At 56.1% G+C, this 27,837-nt stretch overlaps 8 protein-coding genes across 8 annotated transcripts; 4 read left to right on the top strand and 4 right to left on the bottom strand.

The window, feature by feature from the left end:
- Positions 1–1,278: 1,278 nt before the first annotated feature.
- Positions 1,279–3,602, top strand: IE81DRAFT_334702 (acetyl-CoA synthetase-like protein; the record flags this gene model as incomplete). The annotated part of the gene is made up of 9 exons (XM_025515422.1): positions 1,279–1,571; positions 1,664–2,129; positions 2,206–2,454; positions 2,522–2,561; positions 2,633–2,846; positions 2,918–3,021; positions 3,097–3,314; positions 3,397–3,433; positions 3,499–3,602. The coding sequence occupies 9 exons, from the start codon at positions 1,279–1,281 to the stop codon at positions 3,600–3,602; spliced, it is 1,725 nt and encodes a 574-aa protein (XP_025369115.1).
- A 188-nt stretch (positions 3,603–3,790) lies between these two features.
- On the bottom strand, positions 3,791–5,137 carry IE81DRAFT_323956 (hypothetical protein). Its single transcript, XM_025514108.1, has one exon. The coding sequence runs from the start codon at positions 5,037–5,039 to the stop codon at positions 3,861–3,863; it is 1,179 nt and encodes a 392-aa protein (XP_025369114.1). The 5' UTR covers positions 5,040–5,137; the 3' UTR covers positions 3,791–3,860.
- Positions 5,138–6,537: 1,400 nt separating this feature from the next.
- IE81DRAFT_323954 (hypothetical protein) lies at positions 6,538–7,500 on the bottom strand. The gene is made up of 3 exons (XM_025514107.1): positions 7,109–7,500; positions 6,985–7,029; positions 6,538–6,914 (listed from the first exon to the last, which is right to left on the bottom strand). The coding sequence occupies exons 1-3, from the start codon at positions 7,275–7,277 to the stop codon at positions 6,790–6,792; spliced, it is 339 nt and encodes a 112-aa protein (XP_025369113.1). The 5' UTR covers positions 7,278–7,500; the 3' UTR covers positions 6,538–6,789.
- A 1,084-nt stretch (positions 7,501–8,584) lies between these two features.
- Positions 8,585–12,399, bottom strand: IE81DRAFT_330513 (UvrD-helicase-domain-containing protein; the record flags this gene model as incomplete). The annotated part of the gene is made up of 14 exons (XM_025515193.1): positions 8,585–8,903; positions 9,050–9,120; positions 9,189–9,888; positions 9,964–10,052; positions 10,129–10,401; positions 10,461–10,574; positions 10,643–10,950; positions 11,025–11,175; positions 11,253–11,270; positions 11,337–11,658; positions 11,728–11,821; positions 11,883–11,931; positions 12,005–12,031; positions 12,118–12,399. 14 exons carry the CDS (start codon positions 12,397–12,399, stop codon positions 8,585–8,587), a joined length of 2,817 nt encoding a protein of 938 aa, XP_025369112.1.
- A 2,315-nt stretch (positions 12,400–14,714) lies between these two features.
- IE81DRAFT_148360 (hypothetical protein) lies at positions 14,715–18,180 on the top strand. Its single transcript, XM_025510416.1, has one exon. The coding sequence runs from the start codon at positions 14,970–14,972 to the stop codon at positions 18,009–18,011; it is 3,042 nt and encodes a 1,013-aa protein (XP_025369111.1). The 5' UTR covers positions 14,715–14,969; the 3' UTR covers positions 18,012–18,180.
- Positions 18,010–20,265, top strand: IE81DRAFT_323951 (PH-domain-containing protein). Its single transcript, XM_025514106.1, has 2 exons — positions 18,010–18,148; positions 18,216–20,265. The coding sequence occupies exons 1-2, from the start codon at positions 18,086–18,088 to the stop codon at positions 20,118–20,120; spliced, it is 1,968 nt and encodes a 655-aa protein (XP_025369110.1). The 5' UTR covers positions 18,010–18,085; the 3' UTR covers positions 20,121–20,265.
- Positions 20,266–21,103: 838 nt separating this feature from the next.
- IE81DRAFT_148418 (putative multifunctional beta-oxidation protein) lies at positions 21,104–24,672 on the top strand. The gene is made up of 7 exons (XM_025510417.1): positions 21,104–21,301; positions 21,387–21,591; positions 21,742–21,779; positions 21,852–21,957; positions 22,069–23,128; positions 23,212–23,517; positions 23,593–24,672. The coding sequence occupies exons 1-7, from the start codon at positions 21,210–21,212 to the stop codon at positions 24,531–24,533; spliced, it is 2,748 nt and encodes a 915-aa protein (XP_025369109.1). The 5' UTR covers positions 21,104–21,209; the 3' UTR covers positions 24,534–24,672.
- Positions 24,673–24,985: 313 nt separating this feature from the next.
- On the bottom strand, positions 24,986–27,079 carry IE81DRAFT_347836 (hypothetical protein; the record flags this gene model as incomplete). The annotated part of the gene is made up of 1 exon (XM_025516198.1): positions 24,986–27,079. One exon carries the CDS (start codon positions 27,077–27,079, stop codon positions 24,986–24,988), a length of 2,094 nt encoding a protein of 697 aa, XP_025369108.1.
- Between the last annotated feature and the right edge of the window lie 758 nt (positions 27,080–27,837).

The following is a 27,837-nucleotide window of genomic DNA, read 5'->3' as shown; positions in this document are numbered from 1 at the left end:
GCTGCCAAGCACCTTCGGAGCGCGAATGGATGAAGCGCGACAGACCCGAAACTGTGTGAACTGCAAACGGCACGCTGATGGGGCTTGCGCTGGACTGCGATAAGAGATCAGGTGGGCGAGTGAAGGGGTAGAAGAGCAGGGCAGAGCGCACACGCATGCGTGCGTATACAACATCAGATATGATGAGATGAGATCAAACACGCGTCTCTGTCTGTCTGTCTGTCTGTCTGTCTCTCTCTCTCTCTCTCTCTCTCTCTCTCTCTCTCTCTCTCTCTCTCTCTCTCTCTCTCTGTGCGCGTCAAGGCACAATCACGATTTATTCGCCATTCGCCATTTTCAAGTCTGCTGGATGGGGAGTGGTGACTTGCACTTCGCTGTGCTGCACCTGCACCTGCATCATCACCCTAAGCTGCGGCTGTTGAGCCGCAAGGAGCGCAGGTTCGTGGTGATGGATATGCAAGGCGATGTGCCTCGATCGACAAACGCACTCGACCCACGAATCGTAGCTACGCGCGCGGTGCAGGATCGCAAGGCAGGGTCCGGTCCGCCTCGGCTGCATCATGCGCAGAAGCGCGCGCGCGCGCGTTGCCGCTCTGCCTCTGGTTTTGCCGCGATCCGCGCGATCGCAATTAATTAATCACGAATTAAATTCTTGATTCTGAATCGTGAACACATCATATGCGACACTTATCAGGCTTGCGCAAGAATGTCCGAGAATGCATTAGGGCTATCCATATACTCAAGACTCACGACTTTGACTCACGACTGCGCGTAGCGTTGCATCTGTAGAGTCACGCGTGCGCCGGGCTCGGGCAAAAGCCACAACCGGTTGCGATTCGCGCTCGAGCCATCCATGCATCCATCCATCCAGCTTGCTGTAGAGAGCCGTGATGCACCAGTCTCATGAGTATGTGGTGAGGTCTTCGCATACACACACACACCAAGCTGTCCCCACACCGCTCCAGCCAGACATCTCGTCGTGCGGGGTCGAAGAGGGAGGCAGGGTAGCATCTCGCGCTGCAATCACGGTTACAATATATGTGACGCTGACGAGTGCCAGTCATCATCACCCTCAGCGCTCCTCTCAGCAACATCACTGCTGAAAGCGCAATTTCGCCAACATCCCCTGCATCACTCACGTCAACCTCACTCTGTTCAGCTCCCACGCCATCCAGCATGACCCTTTCTCTATCGCACTATCAGGCACCGCGCAACGCTAGCCCTCCTTTGTTAGGCGGCAGTAGCAGCCAAGCCGGCGCTGACTACTTTGGACTGCGGATGACCCTGCCACCAAGCATACCTCACAACTACACTCCTCTTACGCCCGTGTCTTTTCTGCTGCGAGCTGCTCTGATCGCACCGGACTCGCCAGCCATCGTCCATCCCGAGAGGGGGGTCAAGTTGACTTACTCGCAATGGGCGGCGAGGACTCTAAGCTTGACATTTGGGATTTTGGGGACGCAAGGATGGAGGACTGGCGAGCGAGTGGCTGTGATTGCGCCAAATTGTCCAATGATCCTCGAGCTGCATACAGCCATCCTGGCCGCAGGGGGGATCATCACGCCTATCAAGTGAGCGAAACAGGCACGCGATGTTTGCGAAGAGGTTCCACAGGAACGTGATCGCACCAAAGCGCTGACGCCTTGCACGCGCCTACCTGTAGCATTCGCAATACTCCCGCAGAGATCGCCTACATCCTCAAACATTCAGGCTCCCGCTTGATCTTCTGCGACTCCGAGTATCAACACCTCCTACGCAGCAATGAAAGCTCATCTCCCTCCGCCCAAATCATCATCTCAAACGACTCTGGTGGCCGCGACGACTCGGATCCCTACGAGCACTTCCTCGACGCTGGTCACCGAATTTGGGCTGAAGCAGAGCAGGCGGGCGAGAAGAGCTCAATGGGACAATTAAAAAGAGGTTGGGAGCTCATCGATCACCCGGCAAACGAGAATGCGCCTGCTGCTCTGTGCTACACCAGCGGTACGACGGGCAGGCCAAAGGGCGTGCTGACCACTCATCGAGGTGCGTATCTGGCGGCGATCAGTAACGCCTTCGAAGCGGGCCTAGGCGCCGAAAGCGTCTATCTCTGGGTGCTGCCAGCGTTTCATGCCTGTGGCTGGACATTTGTGAGTCTCTGCTGCTGCTTCAATGCTTTTGGCACCGTTGAAGACTTCTCACTCTCATCCTACCGCTATGCCTCAGCCATGGGCAGTGAACGCCGCTTTTGCAGCTCATTACATCCTCCGCAAGGTGGACAATGATCAAATCTGGTCTGCGCTCTTGCAAGGTGGTACTACCCATTACGCTGGCGCACCTACGGTCCAGATTGGAATCGTCAATCATGGGCGCGCAGAGCGACTGCCTCGGACCATACGTGTCGCTGTTGCGGCAAGCGCTCCCACCAGCGCGCTGCTCTCGCAGATGGAAAAGCTCAATCTTCTGCCGGTCCATGTGAGGAGCCATTGCGATTAGCTGCAACGAGATCCAAGCCGACTGATGAGTACGCTCTTTGACGCAGGTGTACGGCCTGACAGAGTCGTACGGACCAGTCTCGCGACGTGAGTGGGCACAGAGGCCCGAGTCTTGTGGGCGACTGCAAGGTGCTAAGCAAAGTCCTTTTTGCACTCAGGCTATCCGCATAGATCTTGGGCAGACCTATCTACTGATGACAGAGCACGACTCATGGCGCGACAAGGTCACGGCTTCTTGACGGCCGACGAGGTTCGCGTGTGCCGCGTGCCGCCTGAAGACGCAGATCCACAAAGCGTGGCTCTGGAAGACGTGCGCAGGGATGGCAAGGAGATGGGCGAGATTGTGATGAGGGGCAACATTGTCATGCAGGAGTGCGTTGGACGTACCATATGAGGTGTTCGTGCTAGCAATGCTGACCATGTGAAACTGAATGCCCTTGCAGGTACTATAACGATGCGGAGGCCACGCGCAAAACGTTTCGGGATGGCTGGTTCTGTACCGGTGACCTTGCAGTCCGTCACCCTGGCGGCGAGATCCAAATCGCAGGTAAGCGCGCCAGAAGACTGGATTGAATCGCCAGATGGCCCGCCAATGCTCATCTTCTAACGCCCCCTTCTGCAGATCGCAAAAAGGATCTTTACATTTCTGGCGGCGAGAACGTCAGCAGTCTGATGGTGGAGACGGAGCTTTCCTCGCATCCTGCCGTGCTCGAGTGCGCTGTGGTGGCGCGCAAGGATCCAAAGTGGCAAGAAGTTGGGCATGCATTTGTCGTGTTGCGTCCTGATCATCGAGCATCCGAGAAGGAGCTGCAAGAGCATTGCCGGAAGCACATGAGCAAGGTCAGTGGGTCTATGTTGCCGCTTTGCTTCACCGCTGCGCGTCTGACGTTTCATCGTATTCGCGCCCAATGCTTCGTCGTAGTTCGCAGTGCCAAAGTTTGTGGACCTGGTGGCGGAGCGTGAGTCAAGCGCACCGGCGCGCATTACCTGGAATGATGACATTGGCTAACTTCGCCTCTTGCAGTCCCCAAAAATGCAACAGGAAAACTTCAGAAGAACGTGCTGCGCGAGCGTGTCGCAAAGCTCGCGGAAAGCGCGGCAGATCGCCAAGCTAAGAGCAAGCTGTGAAGAGAGTTCGCACACATCTCCTTCCAGCGTTCACAAGGTGACCTTGTTCTCTCATCGTCATTGCGACTTGGCATGGAGCCTGCGCTGACGCTGGTAAAAGGCTGTGACATGTATCGCTTTTGCCAGACGCCACTGCTCTTGTACGTTCTTAGGACTGCGACACCATCACTTCAGGCGTATCAAGATGAAGCGTGTGCTTTGACACCGTTTATTGCATCTGATCAACTACAATCTATCACAGACGAAGGAGCCGGCAGTCTACTGCTTGTTGTTGAACATCATGGGGGCAGAACCAGCGAGGCCACCGACCAAGTCACCGCCGATGCCCTTCATTCCAGCGCTTCCGCCCATCTTTCCGAAAGCGCCCGCTGCACCTCTGCCGAGGGCACCAATAGCCGCTCCTGCCAAGCGACGGTCGAGGTGCTGGCCGTACTCGTCCTCCCATTGAGCAGAGTTCTGGACGTCACGTGCGGCGGGTGCAGGTGCGGTCTGCTCGCCACCACCACCCATAGACGGCATCATCATGAAAGGCAATGACCCGGCGAGGCCACCGGCGGCCTGCCCCAAAACACTGGCCCCCATGCCAGGCCCTTTTTCTGGTGCACCTGCTGGGTTGGGCTGGCCCGGTGTGTCCGCGTTAGGCTTGCCCGGCGTGGGTGTGTCCGTCTTGCCCTTGCCCTTGCCCTTGAAGGGGTTAGGAATCTTGAATCCTCGCTGCATCAGTGTGTCGATGTGATACGTCTCTTCAACGTCGCGAGCACCCAGGGATGGCATAGCCATCATGCCCATCATGGGGAGAGATCCAGCGAGACCACCAACTGCTTGAGCGGCGACATCCTTCCCGAATCCTCCTCCCCCGCCTCCCCTTCCTCCCCTGGGCGAACGAGCTTCGAGGGACTCGACGTCGCGAAGGCCCAAGGATGGCATAGCCATCATGCCCATCATAGGGAGAGACCCAGCGAGACCACCAACTGCTTGAGCGGCGACATCCTTTCCGAATCCTCCTCCCCCTCCTCCCCTGCCTCCCTTGGGCGAACGAGCTTCAAGGGACTCGTCGACGTCGCGGAGGCCCAAGGCTGGCAAACCCATCATGCCCATCATGGGGAGAGATCCAGCGAGACCACCAACTGCTTGAGCGGCGACATCCTTTCCGAATCCTCCTCCCCCTCCTCTCCCACCCTTGGGCGAACGAGCTTCAAGGGACTCGTCGATGTCGCGAGCACCCAGGGATGGCAGAGCCATCATGCCCAGCATAGGGAGAGATCCAGCGAGACCACCAACTGCTTGAGCGCCGACGTTCTTTCCGAACCCTTTCGGAGCACGGGCCGCGAAGAGGGAGCCTTCGCCATGCTCGACGGGAAGAGGAGCCGCGTCAGTTGCAGCGACGAAAGCCAGGACGGCGAGGATGAATGCTGAGTTGAAGCGAATCGCGGTCATGTTTGAGTAGAGAGTGTAGGTGTGTTGGCGTTGACTGCTAGAAGTGCTTCGAGATTGTTGTTGCAAGTGCAAGGATGAAGATGCCGCAGCAAAAAAAAAAAAAAAAAAAAAAGCAAAGAAAAGGTCTTGGTTGAAAGAAGAAGAAGAAGAAAACAAAATTGGACCACCCAGACCAGCTGAGGCGAGACCGAAAGAAGGAGTAAAGAGAAGAGTGGTGTTGGACAAAGTGTCTGGGGAAAAAATTTTGGCGATGAATGGACGCTTCAATTGGTCTCTTTATACCTTTTTCCCTCACGATCTTCACTCTCTTCCCATTCGTGACCGATCACCTCCTCGAGTGCTCCATCGAAGCAGGCGAACCAGCTTGCACAGAGACGCTCGGCGCAATGTACACTTCCAGACACTTTTGCTGGGCTGTGATTGCGACTACTAGCGTGCGCTACGCTGCGCCGAGATGCACGCCTGCGTGCAGTGGAGATGCGTCGACCGCATGACAGCAGACCCGGCGTTGCGGTGAGAGGGGCTCGGCGTGTGACGGTGGGAGCTAGAGGTGCTCAAGCGTCGCTCTGCAATTGTCGACGAGTCCCGCATTATGCGCGTTCGGGTTCGCTCCGAGGAGACACAGTGCCCGATCTGATGCTTCTGGGTAAGGGCGCGCATGATGATTCCAATAATGCGAAACGGCGGGGGCTGTTGGCTGATGCGAAATAAGCGGGGCGTCTCGATTATGTGCTATCCTGCATATGTGCCTCGCTTGCAGGAAAGCAGCGCAACACGCGACATTCATGCACGCTGCGCCGACGCGCCGACGCTAGCCGCCCGCGCTGATGCTTATTGAAGCTCTGAATTCAGATGCTGATGATCGACTGCTGGAGCTTTTATGTGCCCCTGCACGCGTGATGTAGACTCGCTCGCGATGTGCGACGAACAGGGACGGGACATACCACTCACGACTCGGTGAAATGAGTGCCTGCGTCGCTGTGCGGGTCTGTCGGTATTCAGTATAGTTCTCGTCGAGCGCAAGTCTAACTTGACGTTGTTGTCTTCATGCAAATAACCGTGAATGCTATGGCACCGCGCTTGCAAATTCAAACTTCGATATGGAAGGTACGCGTCAGCATGAGACGCTTCTATAGCATGATGAGCGATCAGAGATGCGTTCGCATCGGCGCGAATGCATGCAGAGAGGAGAGCAAGTCAGCAAAGAGTGACCAGCAAGCTGAATTGCGGCGGCTGGAAGCCGAGTGACTCGAGCAGTCAGCATCGTGACAGCTTTGCGCAAGCCTGCGCTGCCCCTGCTGGCTGATCGCGAGAGGGCAGCGATCGCACCTAGCTCGATTCGTGATTGCGAACATGCAGCATGAGGTCCGCGCCAGCAGTCAGACCAACGGCCAGCTAGGGGCTATAGCTGTCATGGACGCCGCCGGTGCTTGCCTTGCTTCAGAGTCTGGCGGCCACACAGCTAGCTGCGCCCACTCTGCTCTAAGGCGAATGCTGAATGGTGATGAGCATTGGCCGCGATCGATGCTTATCATGCAACGAGAGCACGCGGTCTGCCGGCGCATCGCAAGCCATCACATAAGATCGTGCCACACGCAAAGGATGCTATTTCGGCTTCCGGAGCATTGCCTGACAGCCTTGTCGATCGAAGAATTGCGACCTCGTGCACCCAAGCAGCAACTAAGCTTGCCATCGGTGAGGTTTCCGATTCGCGCTTGCTCCGTCTTGCTACCAGTCGTAAGATGCCGCTTCACCGGCGGTTCTGCGCGTCGACCATCGTAACGCGAAATAGACCTGGGCCGTCCTTTTCAGTCTCCGTTGCTGGGAAGCGCTCCTCCAGCTCGTCCGAGACTAGCAATCCCGCAACGGCGACCGCTTTGCAAGTGGGACAGCAGTCAGACGCACGAGTGCGAGGGAGAATGCCAAGTCAGCAGGAGAGTCTCACCTGCCAAGCCAGCGCCAAAGATGAGTCTGCTTTTGGGAGTCAATGCTGGTACGGAGAGAGCACTGACTCTCAGCGGGCCTTTGACGCAGCGGAGGAAAGACTTCAATTAGCAGACCACGCTCACCGAGATAGCTTTGCCAGATGCTCTTTGATGTGCCAGATCCGATCTTGAGTTTGTCTGCGCCAGGTGGAGTGGCGGGTGCAGGTCCAGCTGAGCTGGGAGGCTCCCGTGTCGCTCGAGAAGCTCGGCCCCTTTTCGGGCTGTCGTCAAGGAGGGCCCTGGCCGGAAACATCTTGACAGCTGCCGTCCAGCAGACTCTTTAGAGCAAGAATGACCAAGAAAGGAAGCTCATGTGGGCGTGCAAAGTACGTTGCTGAGGACGATACCATGCCTCCTTTGCGTGAGAATTGTTGCATCCACATGATTTCATCAGATTCACGATTCTGATTGCGCTCTAGATCCGCGGCGCGCGTCTGCGCGACCAACACCGTTTCGGCCGAGACGCTCGAGAAGTTGTGATGGCTGCAGAACTCGACCACATGCAAATGGCGAGTGAGGTCTAGGTGAGGTGCAATCACTCGAGCTGCAACAAGCGTCACTTTGTATGATCGTGCACACGAGTACTCGCTACGGCTAGGAGCTGCATATACGCTGGATGTTCCGAGCTCAAGTCTCAACCGCTGCGCTATACATTTAGCTGTCGCACGGTCAAAACACAAGTTCTGGCCGGATCGTGGACACGTCTCGACCTTCGCTGTGCGGAATGTGCATTATGGTACAATGAGGATGAAGCACGGAGTGAGGATCCATGAAGGCGGTCAGTGTTTGGAGTCGTGTTTTGGTCTTGGGCGACCTGTGCCTAGCCTGCGAATCGAAGAGGAGTTCGATGTCCTGGCAAGGCCCGTCGAATGAGCGAAAGTGGGCTTCTGGGGTTGGACATGTGCTGCAGAAGTCGACCCCTCGCCCGCGTCAGGGTCGGGGCTTGACTCGGGAGGGAGCAGACTCATCATACTCGCTAGGCTAGATTTCGCCGCGGACTGAGGGGCGAGCAGAGACTGAGCGAGGACTCTGTGCAGTTCTTTGGGCTCGATTGACTTACTTGGAAGCTGTCAAGATCCGCCACTTGTCTTCCTGGTCTGTCCGTAATGACGGCCTCATCACCGTAACCCTCCCGCTGAAGAATCTGCCGACCGCTTCCTGCATGCAGCTTTGCTGCGCTCGAGAAGCCAGTCTGGTGCGGTCCAGCGGCAGAATTGTGGGGTCCCGATGATGAGCTCGACCAGCTTGTCGACATTCCCATCTCCGTACCTGGCAGGCAACCATTTTTCAAGCGTCTGTTGGGACCCCCAAAGCCGCCTTGGGCTCTGTTGTAGCTATTGAAGTCGAGCCCATAAGCATCTTTGTAACCATGAGCTCGATACGAGCCATACGCTTCGCCTGTCAGCGCATCATCATAGCTCGTCCAGGTCCTTTGCCTTGGTCCTGGTGACGGCAGATCTATAATCCTTGCAGTGTTCGAGCGATTGCTGACCATGCGCTCGAGGTAGTCAGCCATGCGCTCGCACGGGCGCTCTGCTGAAGCATTGCGAAGGGTGCGACTCACAACTTCGCTATGCTATCGCTAACGGTCTCTTCGTAATCGGAGGGCAGTCGCCTCTCCAGGATTACCGCGATGTCGCGGCGGTGCTTCTCGGTGAGCACTGGGCGCTGTTGATGGCTGAAAGCCACTGGAAGCGGCGCCATGTTTGAGCCGCGTCTCAGAACAGCCGGATTTGGCCCGCCAGCAGCCTGTCCCCCACGGTGGGCTCGGTCGGCGAGTGGAGAGATGAATTGAGACAAGATGCGGTCCGTATTCTCCATCTGGCCTCCGATATGGCGCTGAGCTGCGTGTGTCAAATACAAATTTGTCTGGGCGCGACTACACGCAACGAATAACAAACGACGCTCTTCCGCGATTTGTTCTGCAGTGGTGCTACGATAGAAGCTAGTGCCCATCGCAGACGGTGGGAGGTCAGCTCAACCATAATGAACGGGCTCGCATTGGCATGCAACATCAGGGCTCACGGAAAGCTTCCATCTTCTACCCCTAAGACAAAGACGACCGGAAACTCAAGACCTTTGGCAGCGTGCGCCGTCTGGAGATACTCGGAAAAGTTGGCTCAGCAGCTCATCAAGAACTATGAACTTTCAGACTCAAACTCACCGAGATCGTGACTTTGGGCCCATCTTGCTCATCATCGCCCTCGCTGTGCATGTCTGTGCTTAGCGTGCAAGCCTCGAGAAACTTTGCAAGCGGTCCATCGGGTTGTATCTGAGTAGCTTCGGACGCATCTGGCTCCCCGTCAGACGATTGTGGGTCGGACGTGTCCTCCACCTCGTCTGAAGGCACCTCTTTTTTGGGTCTTTTCGCCTTGTCCGAGCGCCGCAGAGCTTCGCCTTGACGCTTGAAGTCTCCAGACAGGACGGAGACGGACTTCGTCGATCTGGAAGATTCTTTGAAAGTCGCACTGACAAATTGGATTTCGTCATCAGATTCTGCCTTCACGCTCTCAGGTGCCTGCTCCAGCTTCCCAAGCAAATTTGATGCGCCTTGGCTTGCAGAGTGCGAAGTTCGTTCTTCAGCGGGCTCTGCCTTGACAGATTGAGCCGCGCTTAGCTCGCCTGCGACAAGTTCGGCGTCTCCTTGTATACCGCTTTTGCTATCGCGAGCGTCGTGCTCGTCGAGACCCGCCTTTACGTTCACTGACTGAGTCGCTCGAGCGGACACATCCTTGACATCATCTGCGGAATCGTCTGCAGCTTCGTTCTTGGTGCGTTCGAGCTGAGATCGCAGCTGTGCATCATCAACACCTGATTGCCTGACAATTTCAGCGAAATTGATCAGCTCCTTCACGTTCTCCCACCTGCTCGTGGAAGGACACACGGATGAGTCGGTACAGTGCGCTATCTCACTCCTGCAGAGATCCTGTAGTACTCACCTGGACTCGTGTTCGCCAAGCTTGCGGAGGTAGTCTTCGAAGTTGGTATGCTTTAGTACCGTCTCTAGAAGCTCGGCAGCGGTGCGTCCCTGGGGCGCATCAAGACACAGGCCAGGCCGTCAGACTTGCAATCGATCAGAGCCGCTGCATATGAGGGCGACGCACCTTTGTGGCTTGCCGGCGGATGCGTGCAACGATGTCCACGAACTGCTTCAAATTCTTTGTGACCGCAGGTTTGATACCCTGGAGCTTCTTGGTTCCATGCACCAGCTGCTCTGCAAGCTCCATGGGCTTCATGCTCAACTCGCGCGCTTTCGTGAGCAGCTCTTGCACAGACTTGTCGCCAATGGATCTTTTGGGTACATTGACGACCCGAACGAATGCTGACACATTATTCGGGTTTGCTGCTAGAGTGAGATACGCGAGCAAGTCTTTCACCTGCGCGAGCGGCTACCAATAAGCTCTTGAGAAGGCGCGAGAACTACATAGACGCTCACCTCGACACGATCGAAGAATTTAGAACCGCCAAGCATTTTGCTTGGAAGACCCTCTTGTTGCAAGGCTTTTTCAACCTCGCGTGATAGAGCGTTGAAGCGCAGCAAGATTGCGAACTGAGACCGAAGTAAATCAATTTTCAGCAATCGTTTAGCACGCGACACAGCAAATGCAGCCGCCTCACATCTGCGTATCCAAGGAGGCCTCCTGTGTGCGCGATCAGGCGCTTGATCTCGGTCGCAATGAATTGAGCCTCGCGGCCAGCGCTGGATGCCTGCTTGAGTACGACAGGCACTCCTAGAGGATGGCTTGTGCGCAGGCCCCGCTTGATGCGTTCCTTGTCCTGCTCGATGATTCGCAAGCACAGGTCCAGAATATTTCCAGCGGATCTGAAGTTCTCTTCCAAATTGACTCGCATCGTCATGGGATAATGGCTCGTCATCTTGTTCAAATTTTCGATCTCTGCGGATCTCCAAAGATAGATGGATTGATCTGATTTGCCGGGCAGACAAAGCAGTGACTTAGAATCGACAGGCACGTAGTGATCGCACGATGAGATTGCTCACCTGGGTCGCCGACAATGCTGAGGCCGCAAGGCGTGGCAGGAGACTCAGCGGTTCCGTCTGTAGCTAAGACCAAGCCAGGCGCTCGAAGAAGATTCGCCGTAGTTGCCGCAGCAAAGCACTGCATCAAATCGTACTGGACGACGTTGGTATCCTGCAGAAAGATCCTTATGAGTCTCAGTAAAGCGGCACGATTATAAGTTAGCGTCATTTTGCATATTTGTTACGCACCTGGAATTCGTCGACCAGCTGACGAAAAGGTAACGTCTGAGCACTTTTTTGGCGGGATGCTAGCTTCAGCCATGTGTGACTCACAACATGAACGATATCATCGACGACCTCCTTGTGCTGAAGGAGCTTACAGCCCTTCAATAGCAGATCGTCGAAATCCAAGCATGAGTTTTGCTCCAGTCGCTGCTCGTAGGAGACGTATACATCGGCGATCGCTGTGCGCAACGTCGTCGCGTCCTTGCCCTTCTTGGCCGACTCCTTTGCAAGAGCAGCTTCGAAGTGCGATGCGGTGTAGCCTTTGGACTTTGCTTTGCTGATTTCTGTGGCTGCTTGATCTGGTGTCACCTTGATGCCATGAGGCGCGTTGTCGAATTGTTCCTTGAGAATCTCTTTCAGGACTTTTTTACTGTGCAATGGATAGGTCCAGCGGTCAACATTGCTGCACTTGAGACGTCTGGTTGTGCTGGTGCCTCACCTGTCATCAGCGTCTAAGATGGAGAAATTGTTGGCCAGGCCAATTTTCCTTCCATGCCTCCTGAGGTATCTTGCCATCACCGCGTGGAATGTTCCTTGGAAAGTTCATGACGGGTGAGTCGCGGGCTGCTGACGTAAGCAGGGCTGGCGACTTACCCAGGACTAGTCTTCCGGTGCGTTCGGTTCCGATCAGCTTCTCCAAACGCTGTTGAGACGACGCAAGCCCAATTCAGACCGGCTTGAGAGCAAGGAGTACTTTTACAAGGAGCCTCACTTACCGAGCGCATTTCCCTGGCAGCTTTGTTCTGTCAGCCGCAAGGAAGAATCTAGTAAGTGTCACTCCAGATGTCTTCTCATCACACCCAAATGATTTTCGCGTCACTACACTGACAGTAAAAGTGATCATGACTATGGACTCTGGCATGATTTTGTGGTGCAGCACTAGCCAAGCGGCTCTGCTCGTGAGGACCCTGGTCTTGCCACTTCCCGGCCCAGCAAGGATCTGTAATGGTTGAGCTGGAGGCGAGGTACACGCCTGACGTTGCGACTCGGTAAGAATTGACAGATACGCTGTTGAGCTAGCGAAGTTGGTGGAGTGTTCCGCGGCACCATGATTGACACGAGAGGAGGAGGATCCTTCTCCGTTCCGAGACGGAACCGCTGACGAGGTCATCGCTCTGATGTAATGGAGCTTTTTGCCACTCGCCGAGTGCGCTTGAAGGCTGTTCAATCCTATATGGCTGAGCCAGACCTGCACTGGACGGCCACGTCGAAGCATGACTCGTAAGTGATAGTGCATGGGTGTCGTGAAGACGGGCTTTCAAGACTCTTCTGACACGCATTCAATCACGCGTGCGGTGTCGGGAGCTGCTTCGCGTTTGAGCATCTTGCGCAACGCGTCTGGACAGCTTTGCAGACGCGGCAGCATGCGCCCACAGATTCCGGATGAGTCAAGAATCGAGCGAGGGCAAAGACACGTGATACTGCAAAATCGGCTAGGCGAGGGACCGCGTCGGCGATCAACTATAGGACCGTGCGTGGGTCTGCGTTGACGGTCAAAGGTGAACGCTCGTGGTGCGTGCTGGGCTTCGGAGCGAAATCAAGCACCTTAGACTCGCAATTCTGTACTCCAATCGTTAATCTTGAATGGATGGCTGGAGGGAAGCGCGAATCGCACCCCGCGCTCGATCGTAAATTCGCGACTCTAGATCTCTTGTGATCTCAAAATCTGCTTTCGTATGATCCTCGCAAGCCGGACGCGGCTCGAGCGTTGCGGGCCCAAGATTCGATGGCGCAATGCAGGATCAAGCAACGACCCGCCTTGCCAGCGGTCTGCATGAGGCCCTGCATGTGGATGTCCAATCCCAATTCAATTTGTGAATTCGCATTCAACAAGCACGCTAAAGCCGAGGATGCGGGTCAAAATCGAGAATGAAGAATCAAGAATGTGAATGAATGTGCACCTTAAAGGCACGTGCCTGCTTGCTTGCTTAAATGAAACGCGGAGCCTCGAATCAAATTCTGAAAGTCTCGCCTAGCAGTTTGAGTCACAATCGTGAATGCCACACTTTGTGGGGATTCAATTGAATGGAAGAAGCTGTGCTGCCACTTTTCAGGCATCCAAGAGCCAACGCTAATTCAAAGTCTCTGAGACAGACCCACAGAGGCTCGGCAAGAGTGATGATAACAGGGCAGGACGCCGAAGGAGTCGGGAGACAGTCAGCCGCGTGTACGATTCTTGAGGTGAGCTTAGGCGCGGGTAATCGCAACGCACCGCATGTCCGGATACCCGGACTCGGCATGCAGCAGCGCTTTACGGTACAGTCAAAATTAAGGGTAGCATCGACAGCCATGCAGCCAGCCACCGTAAGTCAGCCGACCAGCAGATTGGAACACCTGATTCAGGATTCTTGGTAGAACCTCGGAGATCTCTTGAATTGTTGCTTGGGTGTTCAGGCATGATGGTGCCACTACTCAAGACTCGAGACTCACGAGCGTTCACAACTTGATTGTGCGAATGAGGTGCAACACTGTCAACGCGTCTAGCGGCAGCTAGAAGAGTGAGTCAGGTGAGATGCCCGTGCGTAGTGCTGCTGCTCTTGAGGCTTCAGCTACCAATGATGTTTTGCACACACACTCTGACTCACGACTCTCGTGACTCTGATGACTGGCAGTCAGCTACATGCACTTTCTACCGCGCGGCTTATTTCTTTCCATAGCTGCTACTGATGATGTGCTGCTGATGCGCGGGCCGGGATCCGCTGCGAGGGCGGGAATGTCGCCCTTAATTGCAACGTTCGCCTCTTCAGCTAGGCTGCAGGTGTAGCACATGCTGCATCTCGTGCGTGATGAGTGTGCACTCACAACAGCTAGACTGCTGCTCGAGCAGCCAAAAGTAGCCGGCGAAACTTCGATCAGCTATATACGCGTATGCATCAGCGCGCTTATAGCTTTCGCGCGCGGCACTCGATGGTTCACGGTTTGCAGTTCTGTTTGTAGGACTGTGTGATTGTCTCAGATACTCGTGACTTGTTCATCACCTTTCATCACCTTTGGTCGAGCATCATCGATCGTGTGAGTGTGAGAAGCGGCACACAAAGTTTCATCTCCATCAGCTTGCACAGCATCCTCGATTCTATATAGCTCTTCGCTACTACTACTTCGGCTGTCCACCCACACTGCATCAGCAACTACGTGCCGGCACAGGTGTGTGGATCCGTGCAGCAGCAGCATTAGCACCGCCCCCTCCTTCAAACTCGTCCGCCGCCGCAAAGGATCTCCAAGGGCCGGCCACGCACCGCTATACCCCAACCAGCAACGCCCACGCAGGTACGCGCCCGAACGCGTACCCGTATCCCACAAACACAATCGCCTAACAGCACCCCCGGCTTCAGCGACAGCCTATAGCACTTGATGGGTGGCGAACGGCACCTCGTCGCACATCAATTATACCTGCAGCTGTCAGATGTCATTATGAGCTAATGCGTCTGGCCGCAGAGCATCATTTGCATTACACCTTCTGCCATCGCTGTGGAGCCGACGGAACATCACCCAAGCTGCCATCGGGTTCGATGCTGGGCAGCTCATAATCACCATCTACCGCATCACGATCTTCTCTGATCACACCGCAGCCATTCGAATCGCTGCACGCCGTACTCGTGTCGCAGAGTGGCGTGCGAGGGTGAGAAGTGCATAGAGGAGCCAGGTCAAAGAGACCCTTCTCTATGCCCCACCACCGCAGTAATGTCCTCATATGCGAAAAGCGATGGGGCGCGAGCTCCGATCGGAGAGGGCCATGCACCTTCCTCGTCGCACCGAACATCCACACCGGCGCTCAATGGCTCGGGCGTGCAACGTTCTCGCTCGCAGCGGATGACCTCCTCTGGGACGAGTGCGAGTCGTCCAGCGATGGTCCGTCCTGGATCTTCCCACCAGCACCAATCTGCGCACAGAGCAAGCACTGGGGACGGCGCCTTCAGCACTTTGAAACCGCACAAATCTTTAGGAGATGGAGCAGCGCCAGTCGAGTCCGGCAGGTTCCCTTCAGTCGTCGTTCCACAGCTTAGCGATCGCTTCGAAGCAGAGCGAGAGCATCTTACTAGAGCATCGGAGATGCCCTTTGGTCCGGAAACTTCCGACGTCGGCTTGAAGCCCCCGAGCATTTCAAGCTCCTCATCCAAGCCATCTAGAACGGCCAGCATCTTCAGGCTTGGTCGCGGGCTACGTAACAAGTCGAAGCCCAGCACATCCGCAGGAGACTCTTCGGATGCGCCCAAAGAAGGCTCCGCCTCTCCTTCCGCACGCGCATCGAGCTCCACCCGGTCTGGCAATTCTTCGAGATCGATCAGTGCAGTCACCAGCGCGGTGGAAAATACGGGATCCAGCGAACCTCGTTTGTCCATTTCGAGTTCGCGACATAGTGGCAGCTCTCCCAGCGACGGCAGGGCTAGCTCTGATCTCGATCACATGCTGAGGAGTGGTCGATTTGCGTCTAGCAGCAGCTTGGTCGCCGCGCCATCAAAGCTCAAGATGCCTCAGGATCCGGAAGAGGATGGAGAAAATTTTGCGGAGCAGATCGAGCTTATCCACCACCCCGGTCAAGCTCTTGTGGCGGGCAGCCATGCTGTGTACGATTCAATCGCTGGCGTCCCCTCGAGGCGCCATCTGGGCTCTGACGCGGATCAGGAATCGGCTTCAGCTCAAGATGACGTTGCGTCAGCAAAGAAAGGAAGCTATGTTGATGGCAGCATTCTGGCCGAAGGCTTGGGTACCGCCAAGAGGCAGCACCGAGCGGTCCCTTCGATCGACAGCAACCCAGAATCCACTTCCCACGGTCGGCGGAGGTCTTTGGCTTTGTTCAGTATGCCCAAGCAAAGCAGCTCTGTAGCTGGTGAACCAGACGCCTCCTGGGAGGTATCACAGGAACAATCTCGGAACCGTCAGTCCGCCAATCAATCAGCTAGCATCGTTGATGCGGAGAGGACGATTACTGGACGCGTGCATGCTCCGAGCATCGCAGTTGCATCACCATCAAGTAACGACTATCCAGCTACGTCCCCGCGCATCCTCGGGTCATTCTCCAGAAGAACGGGGGTCGCGCCTCCGCAATTGCCACCTCCAGCTATAGCGCCCCCGGCCCTGCCTTCCGAGCTCGCTAGGACTCCAAATAAGGCGCGGCAAGTGAGCGCTCCGGCCTCCACGCCTTCTCGAATGGCAAATCTATTCAAGTCCAAGTTGATGGGTCCGCGCGATCGGGTGGGTGATGAGGACGAGGGTCATGCGGCGGTGGCAAGCCTGCCTGCTAGCTCCGCTCTCGTTGGTCTTGGAACCTTTGTCATGCCAACACGGGACCACGAGGCTGAGGAGCGGCACGTCGAGGGAAGACGTCTACGGAAAACCCGTTCCCAGGTCAATCTGCAAGGGTCGAAGGCATCTCACAACTCTTCGTCTCGCGAAAGAGCCATCGGCGCAGGCGGCAGAGACGAAGGCCAATCTGGCTCGAGCAAGGGCAAGTCCACAGATCGCTCTGCGGACTCTGCCAGACCAAACCATCGCCGGCCACGCACCAGCGGCGCTGCTGACGCAAGCAGTCGCCTTGCCCCTTCCATCGCCATCGATGGGGCACACGAGACCCTGACTGCTTCGCCCATGGATTCCCCCACGCTTTCGTCGAAAGCTTGGGTAGCTGATGAAAGGTTCAAAGCCGCGAAGGAAGCATCGCGAGCAAAGTCGGGCTGGGAAATGACTTCTAGCTCGCGCCTCGAGCTCTTAGATTCCTCACCAGAGGAGGAGAAACGTCAATACTTTCCCCCAATATCACCACCAGACAGCAATGCTCCCGGTCGCCGGCGATCATTCGTCCAACGCCAAGCTCCTCCTTGGCGACTTGCTAGAGCCAATAGCAGCACTGCGGGCGTCGACGACTATCCGAGTGGAGCGGTCAATGTTTCGCGACGCTCTAGTGTGGCTCGCCCTTCGTCTGCTAAGACTTTAGATGGTGCTGGTCCTTCAATAGCTGCTCCAATCGGCTCGTCAGCTGGCACATCACGTCTGGATCACAGCGGAGGAGCGTCTGCGTTATTTGGTGGCAGTAGCGCCTCGGCTACTCCAAGGCAACGAGCATCCTCGCTCATCCCTAGCTTACCTTGGACTCGCTCAAGAACTTCATCTAGTGTTGCACTAGAGGGTCGCCCTTCGCTCCCTTCAGGCGATGGACGGGGGCACTCCACACAGCAAGTCCTGAATTCAGTGGCATCAGCAATCGCCGCCAAGGACAGCCTGCAGCAGGATGCCATGCGGCGAACCTCTATTGCACTGGAGCATCTAAGGTCTGCAGACTCGGATCCCGCGTCCACCTCACTTCAGTCTAGCACAACGCATGTTGACAAGTATGAAAAGCCAAGCAAAGCCTCTCAGGATTCCGGCGCTCGAGAATTTGACTCGCCAGAAACGTTCGTCGAGCATGTCGTCGCGTCCGTGCCTCGCAATGACGTGGTTGCCGTTTTGGCTTCGAAGACCGATGATCTGCACAAACACGCTTTGCAACTGTTCATGCGGCGTTTTCTGTTCGCAGGTCATCCCTTGGACATCGCGCTGCGCAAGCTCTTGATGAGCTTGTGTCTGCCGAAAGAGACTCAGCAAATCGATCGCGTCATGGAAGCCTTTGCTCAAAGGTACAATGAGTGCAACGAGAACCTCTTCGCAGCGCAAGGTGAGTCTCAACGCATCGGAGGTGTGCTTCCTTGTGTGCTCACTCCAAGGCTCGCATCCATCAACCTCTCATAGACCAGCCATATATTTTGGCGTTCTCGCTGATGATGCTGCATACCGACGCCTTCAATAAGAACGCAAAGAACAAGATGACCAAAGCTGATTACGTCCGCAACACCGCGTCCAGTAAGGCTCCTGTCGAGATCCTTGAGGTAAGTTTGTGCATCGGCATGAAGTCGATGTGTCGAAGAGTTGATCGAACTCCATTGTTTGCCACAGTATCTCTACGATAATTTGATCTATGCACAGTTCATCTACGTCGAGAATGTAGACGACATCAAGCGAAGAGTCTCGGAGCCCGTCTCAGCTGACGGTGGCTCCGGCTTCTTCTCAGCCATAGGGGCAGGCGGGAACAATGCTTCCAGTCGCGTCAAAGTGGACGCGTACGCTATGATCGCTCAAGGCCGAACTACCGAGCTGAATCCAGACATCCTAAGCTTGGTTCCAGAGGAGTCTCCCTTCTCGTATACCGGAACTGCCGATCAGTTCGATGTCGAAAGCCTCAACGATGCCTTCAGCAGAGCCCCGTCGATCGAAATTGTCACTCAACGGGGCCCAGCCCTTCCAACTGGTTCTTCGTGGGGAGGCGATAGTCCGTACTCAAGCACGGCAATGATGACCACGCTAATGCTGGATCGCGCCCCGGCTCACACCGTCAGCCTTCGGGTGACGAAGGTCGGCTGTGTCAGTCGCAAGGACGACTTGGAAGGCGGCAAAAAAGCACAGTCTCGCAAATGGAGGACTTGCGGGATGATTTTGACCAGCTCGCAGCTCCTCTTCTTCAGAGATCTCATCTGGACATCCGCATTGGATCAGCAAATCTCAGCGCAGACTGAGAATCACACGGTACCCAACGTGGTCATCGCTCCTCGCATCAGTTTCTTCCGCCCGGATGGCGTCCTTTCTCTCAGCAACGCTTTCGCTGTGCGCGACATCACTCACAAGAAGTATGAGAATGTCTTTCGACTCATCGCGGACCAGGGCGGACAGACTAAACAGTTCTTGTTTCAGACTCCTAGCGAGGCTGAGATGAATGATTGGATCGCCAAGATCAACTTCTGCGGTACTTTTCGGTCCGGTGGCATTCGAATGCGGGGCCTCGATCCTGCACCCGAAGATGACGACGATGCAGCTTCGGTCGTGAATAGGAGCGCGACGTTTGATTCTTCGACAATGTCACGGCGCCCGAGTGCAACGCCTTCTTTGGATGGGATGACTCTGCCCGGAGCTGCTCTGCCAAGTGCTACACCGAGTCCAACTTCTGGGACGTACTCCGGGCAGCTTGGCGCTGCACTTTCCCAAGAGGCGTCACCTCTGTCTAGCCCGTCGATTTTTGGTGGACAGAGCTCGGCAGGTTCTACGCCGCTTGTAGGAGTCATGCGCAGAAGGGTCTATGCTCGTCGTCGCGAATTGAAACCTTTCATTAGGGAAGTAACGGAAAAACTCCAAGAAAAGAGGAGCGAGCTGGACGACAATCTCCGGCTGGCGAGGCATTTCGCCGTCCTCACGCCTTTCCAGAAAGTTACGCGAGATCGCATCGAGGCGGCAGCCGTGCCTCTGAGTCAAAAGATCCGTGAGCTGCGTCTTGAAGTTGCCCGACACGCTTCCCGCCGAGACATCTTGCTTTTGGAGCTTGTTGCAGGCGACCGTGCAGCGCGAGCAGCGGGACCGCCTTCTTCATTCGTGCTTGAGCCCGAGGAGCATAGTCGCTCTCCCCGGCTTCGCCAGAGCTTTTCTTCTGTAAACGCAACGGAAAGGGGAATCGTCGCGCCTAGTCTCGAGTTGCCTTCGATGAGCCGTTCGAGCTCGAATCGAATGGCCAAGCGAGTCAGCGCTGGAGGTCAAGGTCTAAAGATATACACATCCCGCGCGAGGGACAATGAAGAAGCGGACCCATCACCCCTCGGGGATAGATCTCCCCGCACACCAGAATGGCGCCATTCGAGCACTGGATTCGTGGCAGTCACTCCGGCTTCCAACGCCAATTTCCACTCGCCCTCTTCGGTGCTGGCTACTCCTGAATCAGCGACGAGCAATCGTAGCGCCGACTCCTACTCCTTCCACATGCGCCAGATGGAAGAGAAGCCTCGAGGCATTCAGGCTCTGAGTCATCGAAGCCCTTGATTCAGTAGGCATTGTTAGTGATGGATCACTTAGGTACCGCCCATTCCTTACCCATGTCACGCATCTTCTCCCTTCTGTAAGATATCCGTCTGCCTTTTACCGGTGACGTGCAGGCCCACAAGCTTCACTGCCTGAATGGGACGCCTTGACGGTTTTGCAGAATGACCAAGAGTCACCTTAGCTTGGATGAGCTGATACGGCGATCCCAAATGATGACTGTTGCAACGGCGTGCTGCTGGCCCTATAGTCTCAGCATATTTGATGCGAGAATCATCCAGAACTTTTGCGTTCATTCCGGGTTTGACGGAGCGGACGCGCCTCGCGTGCGATACTTGAAAGCGGCTGGCTTTCAACACATCATGACTGAGACTCTACGCCCGTGCAGGGCGCTGCTCTCGTCAAGCGCGCCAAGTTGCGCATGCGAACGTCATTCGTCGCCAGAGACGAGGCTTGGGGGCGCGGGCAGCCAGCCATCGATGCGTGCAGTGATGACCCGCTCAAGCTCACTGCGACTATACAGCCCAAGCTATAGGTGAGCTGTGCTCTCCCCGGTAACGCGCGCGAGAAGCTAGCCGGGTCGCTCGTGAAGATCGAGTTGCACATGCAGAGACGCATTGGCAGGCGCTACACCAGTGACAGCGCGTGCACCCGAACGACGTGCATGCAGCATGGCCGCTGACGCTCGCTCTCCTCTCCACACATGCATGCACCAGCCAGGCGCTCCAGATGATGTTGGCCCTGCTGGTGCGTGGAGAAAGGCATTCACACGGGACACCTTGCAGCGAGATCGAGAGCCATGAAGCTTACAACGCACACCCGGTCCACCCAGTTGCCGCATCCTGCCCACCGATGCTCGCACAAGCCGGGTGCGCGTAGAGTGTAGCGGCCTCCTCAAGCAATGAACACATCACGCTCTGCTCTTTCCCATCAGCCTTCGCATCTTCCACCACCATCATCATCACTGAGCATCCTCAATCAGTCAGAATTTGCGAGCTGGACCTCTACACACTCCACTCGAGACTGACTTTGACCTGCTCCAGCGTTTCGAACATTCCGCAATTCCCCTGATCCACACTCTTCATTTCAAAGATGTCAGACTTCCCGGCGACAGAGAATGGCAAGATCTCCCTCAAGGGACGTGTTGCCATCGTCACTGGCGCTGGTAATGGTCTCGGCCGCGCGTGAGTAGATGCTTTGCAGCGCTATCGTAATGGTGATACCTGCACATTCTCGACTTTCGCTTACGCACCTTTGCGCTCCTCATAGCTACGCGCTGAGCCTTGCCAAGCGAGGAGCAAAGGTCGTCATCAACGATCTTGGTCCCTCCACTCAAGACAAGAACCGCAAGGCAGCCGAAGTTGTGGTTGAAGAGATCACAAAGGCAGGCGGAGAGGCCATCGCCAACCTGGATTCCAACCTCGAAGGCGCCAAGATCGTCAAGCAAGCTGTCGACAAGTGGGGACGTGTAGACGTGAGTTTTGGCAGAGGCTCTTGTCATCACGCTTGTTGGGGGGATGAAGCTGCTTCTGCGAAGACGCCGGACAAGCGTTGCGATGAGTGTGCGCATTGAAGGCTCCATACAGCATGAGCTGATAATCTCGCTTTCTTTCGATATCTGTAGATCCTTATCAACAATGCTGGTATTCTGAGAGACAAGTCGTGAGTGCGAGCTCCGATCAAGTCTCGCTGAGGGCTGCCCTGATTGACTGACTGCGATGCTTGGTGGTGCAGCTTCAAGTCCATGAGCGACAAGGAATGGGATGCGATCACCGCTGTGCACATTACTGGCTCGTACGCGTGCGCGAGAGCCGCTTGGCCTCACTTCAGGGAGCAAAAGGTGCGCATTCGGACTGTCTCACTCGAGCTGAACAGAGAGCTCCGAAGCATTTGCTTGAGGTCGAGGCTGACTGCTTCTTTCCTGGCGTTCTGCGGGTTCTTTGCTCGCTAGTTCGGTCGCATTATCAACATCTCCTCAGCCGCTGGTATCTACGGCAACTTCGGTCAGGCAAACTACTCTGCCGCCAAGATGGCCATGATCTCCTTCACAAAGACTCTCGCAATCGAAGGTGCAAGGTACAACATCTTCGCCAACACTATTGCACCCATCGCTGCGTCCCAGATGCTGGCTTCAATCATGCCTCCCGAGATCCTCGAGAACCTGAAGCCCGAGTTCGTCGCACCTCTGGCTACTTTCCTCTGCTCGGCCGCTAACGAGGACATCAGTGGCCAGCTCATCGAGTCTGGTGCCGGCTTCATGGCTTCCCTACGTCGCCAGCGTTCCCGTGGTGTTGTGTTCAAGACGGATGAGAGCTTCACGCCATCTGCCGTCAAGGCAAAGGTCGATGAGATTCTCGACTTTGACAACTCGCCCGAGTACCCCGACAAGATCACTGACGCCAACCACATGGAATTCTTGGAGCGAGCCAAGGAAGCGAAGCCCAACGAGGGCAAGGACGAAGTCCGCTTCGATGGCAAGACGGTTCTCATCACTGGTGCAGGTGCAGGTCTTGGAAAGGCGTACGCCGAGATGTTCGGAAAGCTCGGCGCCAACGTCGTGGTCAACGACTTCTCCGCCGATAACGCCAACAAGACTGTCGAAGAACTCAAAAAGGCGGGCTACAAGGCTGCCCCCGCTATTGGCAGTGTGGAGGATGGCGAGAAAATCGTCAAGGCCGCTGTCGATGCGTTCGGCGGTCTGCATGTCGTGATCAACAACGCCGGTATCCTGCGCGACAAGTCTTTTGCCGGTGTCGAGGACAAGGACTGGCACGCCGTCGTCAACATCCACTTGCGTGGTACCTACGCCATCTGCAAGGCTGCCTGGCCAATCTTCATCGAGCAAAAGTACGGCCGTATCGTCAACACGACATCCGCTGTGGGCATCTACGGAAACTTCGGACAGGCCAACTACTCCACTGCTAAGGGTGGTATCCTCGGATTCACCCAAACTCTGGCTATTGAAGGTCAAAAGTACAACATCTTGGCCAACACCATCGCCCCTAATGCAGGTGAGTTGTGAACGCGCGATGCGACTAGGTCGTGCTCGGTGCGGTCCATCTGAAAGTGTTAGCTAATCTTGTGACAACTACAGGTACCGCCATGACCTCCACCATCTGGCCTCAGGAGATGGTCGATGCTTTCAAGACAGAATACATCGCCCCTGCTGTGGGCTACTTGGCCAGCGAGGCCAACGAAGAGCACACCAAGCTCCTTTGGGAGGTCTCCGGAGGTTGGGTTGCTGCTGTCCGCTGGCAGCGTGCCGGTGGTCACGCTTTCAGCTTCACTCGCGAGCTGCAAGTCGAGTCCATCCAGAAGCGATGGGGTGACATCTCCAACTACGAGTCTGAGGAGTCTTCCTTCCCAGCGAGCAACCAGGAAGCCATGGAGCAAATTATGAGTGAGTGGAAGATGCGATCGCGCCCGCGCGCTTACTAGACGTGCGTGTTGCTCACGGTTGACGTGCGCTTTGCAGGCAACATTGGCAATGCGGGCGAGAGCGAGGAGGGTGACGAGGAGGATGGAGAAGGTGACGAGGACTTCTCGCACCCAGATGACCCCAAGGAGATCGCTGAGGCCAAGAAGGCCAAGCCCGAGCCAAGCGAATTCTCTTACACCGAGAGAGACGTCATCCTTTACGCTCTGGGTGTAGGCGCAGGTGCCAAGGAGCTGCCTTACGTTTACGAAGGCGACGATGACTTCGCTCCTGTCCCCACCTTTGGTGTCATCCTCAGCTTCGGCGCTAGCTCAGGTCTGGACATGGGTTGGCTTCAAAACTTTGACCCTACCCGTTTGTTGCATGCTGAGCAGTACCTTGCCCTGCACAAGAAGCTTCCCACCGAGGCGCTCGTTCGCAACGAGCCCCGCTTCATTGAGGTTCTCGACAAGGGCAAGGCTGCCGTTGTCACCAGCCGCACCTTGACCAAGGCAGCCTCAGACGGCACTCTCCTCGCCACTTCGGAGAGCACCGTCTTCTGCCGTGGTGCCGGTGGTTTCGGCGGGCAGAAGCAGGGCAAGGACCGCGGTGCTGCCTCGGCTGCCAACCAGCCCCCCAAGCGCAGCCCAGACAACAGCACCAAATTCAAGACCGGAGCTGACCAGGCTGCGCTTTACCGCCTGTCTGGTGACTTGAACCCATTGCACATTGCGCCAGACTTTGCAAAGATGGGAGGCTTCGACCAGCCCATCCTTCACGGTCTGTGCAGCTTTGGCATTGCAGGCAAGATCCTCAAGGATGTCTACGGTCCTTGGAAGGCCATCAAGGTGCGCTTCACCGGTGTGCTCTACCCCGGCGAGACACTCCAGATCGACTCGTGGAAGGAGGGCGAGCGTGTCATCTTCACTGCTACCGCCGTTGAGCGCAAATCTCCCGTGCTCGGTGCTGCTGCTGTCGAGCTGGGTGAGCTTAGCGATTAACCACCTGCACCAAACGGTTTCTCTTTCGAGTCTCCTGGAAAGCCTTTTGATGTTCTGTTACCACCCTCTTCGGACACCCGTACTCGAGATTCGGAAAAAGCAATTTGTGAATGAATATATCGATTCAGCTACTTTGAGTTAAAGTCTGGCTGCGCGACTCTTGCTGTAGAGACTCGCGTGATTTGGCGAGGACGATTGATGTAAATGACCTGAATGAGCTCGCACTGCGGCAGTCAAGCGCCTGTGAAGACATCTTCTAGAGTTTCCAACGACACATCAGTCCAGCGGTGGCTAGCACGAGTCATCTGAATGGTATGGGCACCTCGCACGCGAATGAGATTGTAGCGGCATGCCAGCAAGTGCGCCGGTGAAACCTGAATTCAGTGATTGCGATTCTGTAGCAAGGGTGGGTATCTAACAAGGACAACTTGCGAGGCGTCCCGAAAGGGTCGTCATGAGGCCAGAACGCTGCCAAGTTTCAGATCCCAAGACGCTTTGATGGATGAATCGGATCGGGAATCGAAATGTGCCATAGCCCGTCGTAGCTCGAGCCAACCCTCCGTGCCGCTGACGTAATGCACGCCTGATCGTCTGACGAGAAACTCTTCCAAGCGGGCGGATGAGGCGGTGGACAAGAGCGCAAAGAGGTGATTGAGGCTGGGTTCGTCAAGTGACCCGTCGGGCGTGCTAAGCTGGTCCAATGGGTGAGGAGCATCGACCATGTTCGATAGAGCCGATGCGCTGTGAGGCCCTTCGCTTGGCAAATCGCAAAATGTCAAGAGCCAAGCAAGGTGCTTTCGTCTGATGGACCGCGCACAGCGGGTCCTCCAGCCCATTTTTTGCGCCGAAGATTTTACAAGGGGCATCAGGTAGCTATGCAGCGCGTCGGCCGGTGCATCCCAACGCTGACCGGCTACCGACCCGACAAGATGCGCCAAGCGGGGAGGAAAGAGCAAAAGGTCGCTGTATACAGCTTGCGAGCGCGTCGTGATCACCATCGCCGGAACGTCTGCATGCTCTTGAGAAGTGGCGATCTCAAACTTCTCGGCCAGAGGATCAGCAGAGACGATCTTCAGGCCTGGCCCATTCTCATCTGCCCGCGCTCGCGCAAAAGCGGCCAAGCGCTCCCTCGCTGTCTTTTCTGCGCCAGTCTCGGCTTGCCAACCGATGGCTCCGCGGACTAGTTCCGCTGCAGCACTGCCACGTCTTGCTTGCACATCATTCGACAAAACTTTGCTTGAAGAGAGCTCTTGGTGATGAGCTAGAGGAGCACGCACCTCGGGTTTTGGAAACACCGAAAGACGCTTCTGGAAGTGAAGCTTGGCTGCTTCAGCCAGGATGCGGCCAAAGGGCAAGATCAGGTCGAAAGGTTGTCTGACAAGCGCCCACCACATCGTGCTGGTAGTGAGGGGTCGGACCTGGGTAGAGTTGAGTGTTGCAAAGAGCTTTTTGCGCCGAAATGCATCGTCGGCATGAGGCTTTGCGACGAGCTCTCCAATTTGCCTTTCACCACCTTCATCCTTTGACGCGACAAGTAGCACGAGACGAATGTCAATCTCGGGATGCTGCCGACCTTCCTTCCATAGGGGGGATAGTAGCAGCCGATACCACCCACCCCTGTCATTGAATGGGCTCACATGGAATGCCCTGTCGAAGGTCCACGAATGCTCGTACGAGCCGCGATGTTTTGTCGCGCTGCTTGGTAGAGCATCCTCCCCCTTGCCCACTTCGAGGATGTACAGGTGCCTTTCGGAAAAAGTGTTGTGCACTTCGAGCACGCAAAGCCAAAGCGGACCTCTTTCGCTCTCGCTGCTCGTAGGTCGATGGACGAAGTAGGTGGTCAAGGGGTTGATGCCTTGCAAGCCTGCTAGGCTGGGCATGCACACCATCCACACTTGTCCAAGCTGACTGCGCCAATCGTCTCGAAGCGATGCTTCATCCTGCGGGCCTGTCTCTGTGTGACCCCTCTCTCGCAGCTCCCAGGCCAGCTTGCGCAGGATGCTACCTTCCACCCGGTATCGCGTGCTGGTCGAAAGGGAAGGGATGGCGAGGTGCAGGTGAGAGCTGGGATGGATGGCAGTGACGCATGGCAGCCAGTCGGCCCCGCTCTCGTCCTCCCCTCCCACCCTCGCCTCTTCGCCATGACCTTGCCATCGAAAAGCGCCCTGAGCATCGCATTGGCCCGATTCGAGCGCGCTGAGCTCGTAGATGCCGTACAGAGCGGGGTAAGCAAATGCGTGGGTAGTTGGAATGAATCGAGCGTGCCTGACCTTGCAGCTAGACACCCAAGCTTTGTGCTGCTGCTGCTGCGACTGTGGTGAGTGCTGTGCGTGCGCGGTGGATGATGCGTCTGCTGCTGCGGCTTTGCTCTTAAGTGCATTCCACGCGTGCTTGAGCCAAAGCAAGAGGAACAGGGTGGGAACGGCAATGTCCAATGCTCGCAAAGCGAAGACGATGCTACAGCGCCCACACTCTTCCCAGCACGAAGCTGGTGTCGCCAGACGGAAGCCGCTTCCCCACCATGCTTGCGTGGTGTTGGTCGACATGCTGGTGCCTCTGGGGTATGCCATCACCTAACGCGCCATCGCATGGAGACAGGTGGTGTTCTAGTAACGTCGAACCTGAGCGATGAATGCCGGTTGGCGAGACATGTGGCTTTGCCCTCGATGACGGTGAAGAGCAGGCCATGCTTGCTGGGCTCGAATTGTGAGAGAAAGGTGATGCTGACCATGGGAAAGCATCAAAGGAATCACGAATTATGACCTGGCTATATGCGGTCCAGCTATTCGCCTCAAACACGTGATCACCTTCACCGCCGCCTTCCCACACGCATGCGCGCCTCAGATTAGATCAGCGCATACAGCTAATCACGTGAATGATGACCTGATACATACGAGCAGGTGAGATTCGTAAGCACAGCAGCGAGACGAGACGAAGCAGCCGTGCGTGCGTGCGCAAGAGCGTCGTTCGGCCGGCGGTTCACTCAGACTCATCATCCTCTTCTGCCTCCCATGCCGACCTGCCGATCTGGGTTAGATGAGAGGCGCATGCGCGCATGCACGCGGACCATACATACATAGCTATTTTGGACCTCGATTGTGTGAGCGGAGTAGAGTCTAAGTTGCAGTATGTAACAGTCACTCACAGGACTGCGCCTATAGCCGATTGGCCGGCAGGCGTGACGGTGGGTGATGCGTGCGCGCTTGATGCCCATACCTGCTGCTGCCGCCTACGCGCTGCCTGCTGTAATCTGCATGCCCACCATGCACTTGCTGCCTCCACATCACGGCCGGCGAGCCAGCCA

This window comes from Ceraceosorus guamensis (genome assembly GCF_003144195.1).
Source record: "Ceraceosorus guamensis strain MCA 4658 unplaced genomic scaffold IE81scaffold_35, whole genome shotgun sequence".
In the NCBI taxonomy this organism is placed as follows: Eukaryota; Fungi; Basidiomycota; class Exobasidiomycetes; order Ceraceosorales; family Ceraceosoraceae; genus Ceraceosorus; species Ceraceosorus guamensis.
Note: the sequence above shows the minus strand (reverse complement) of the source record. Positions and strands in the feature narration are given on the sequence as shown.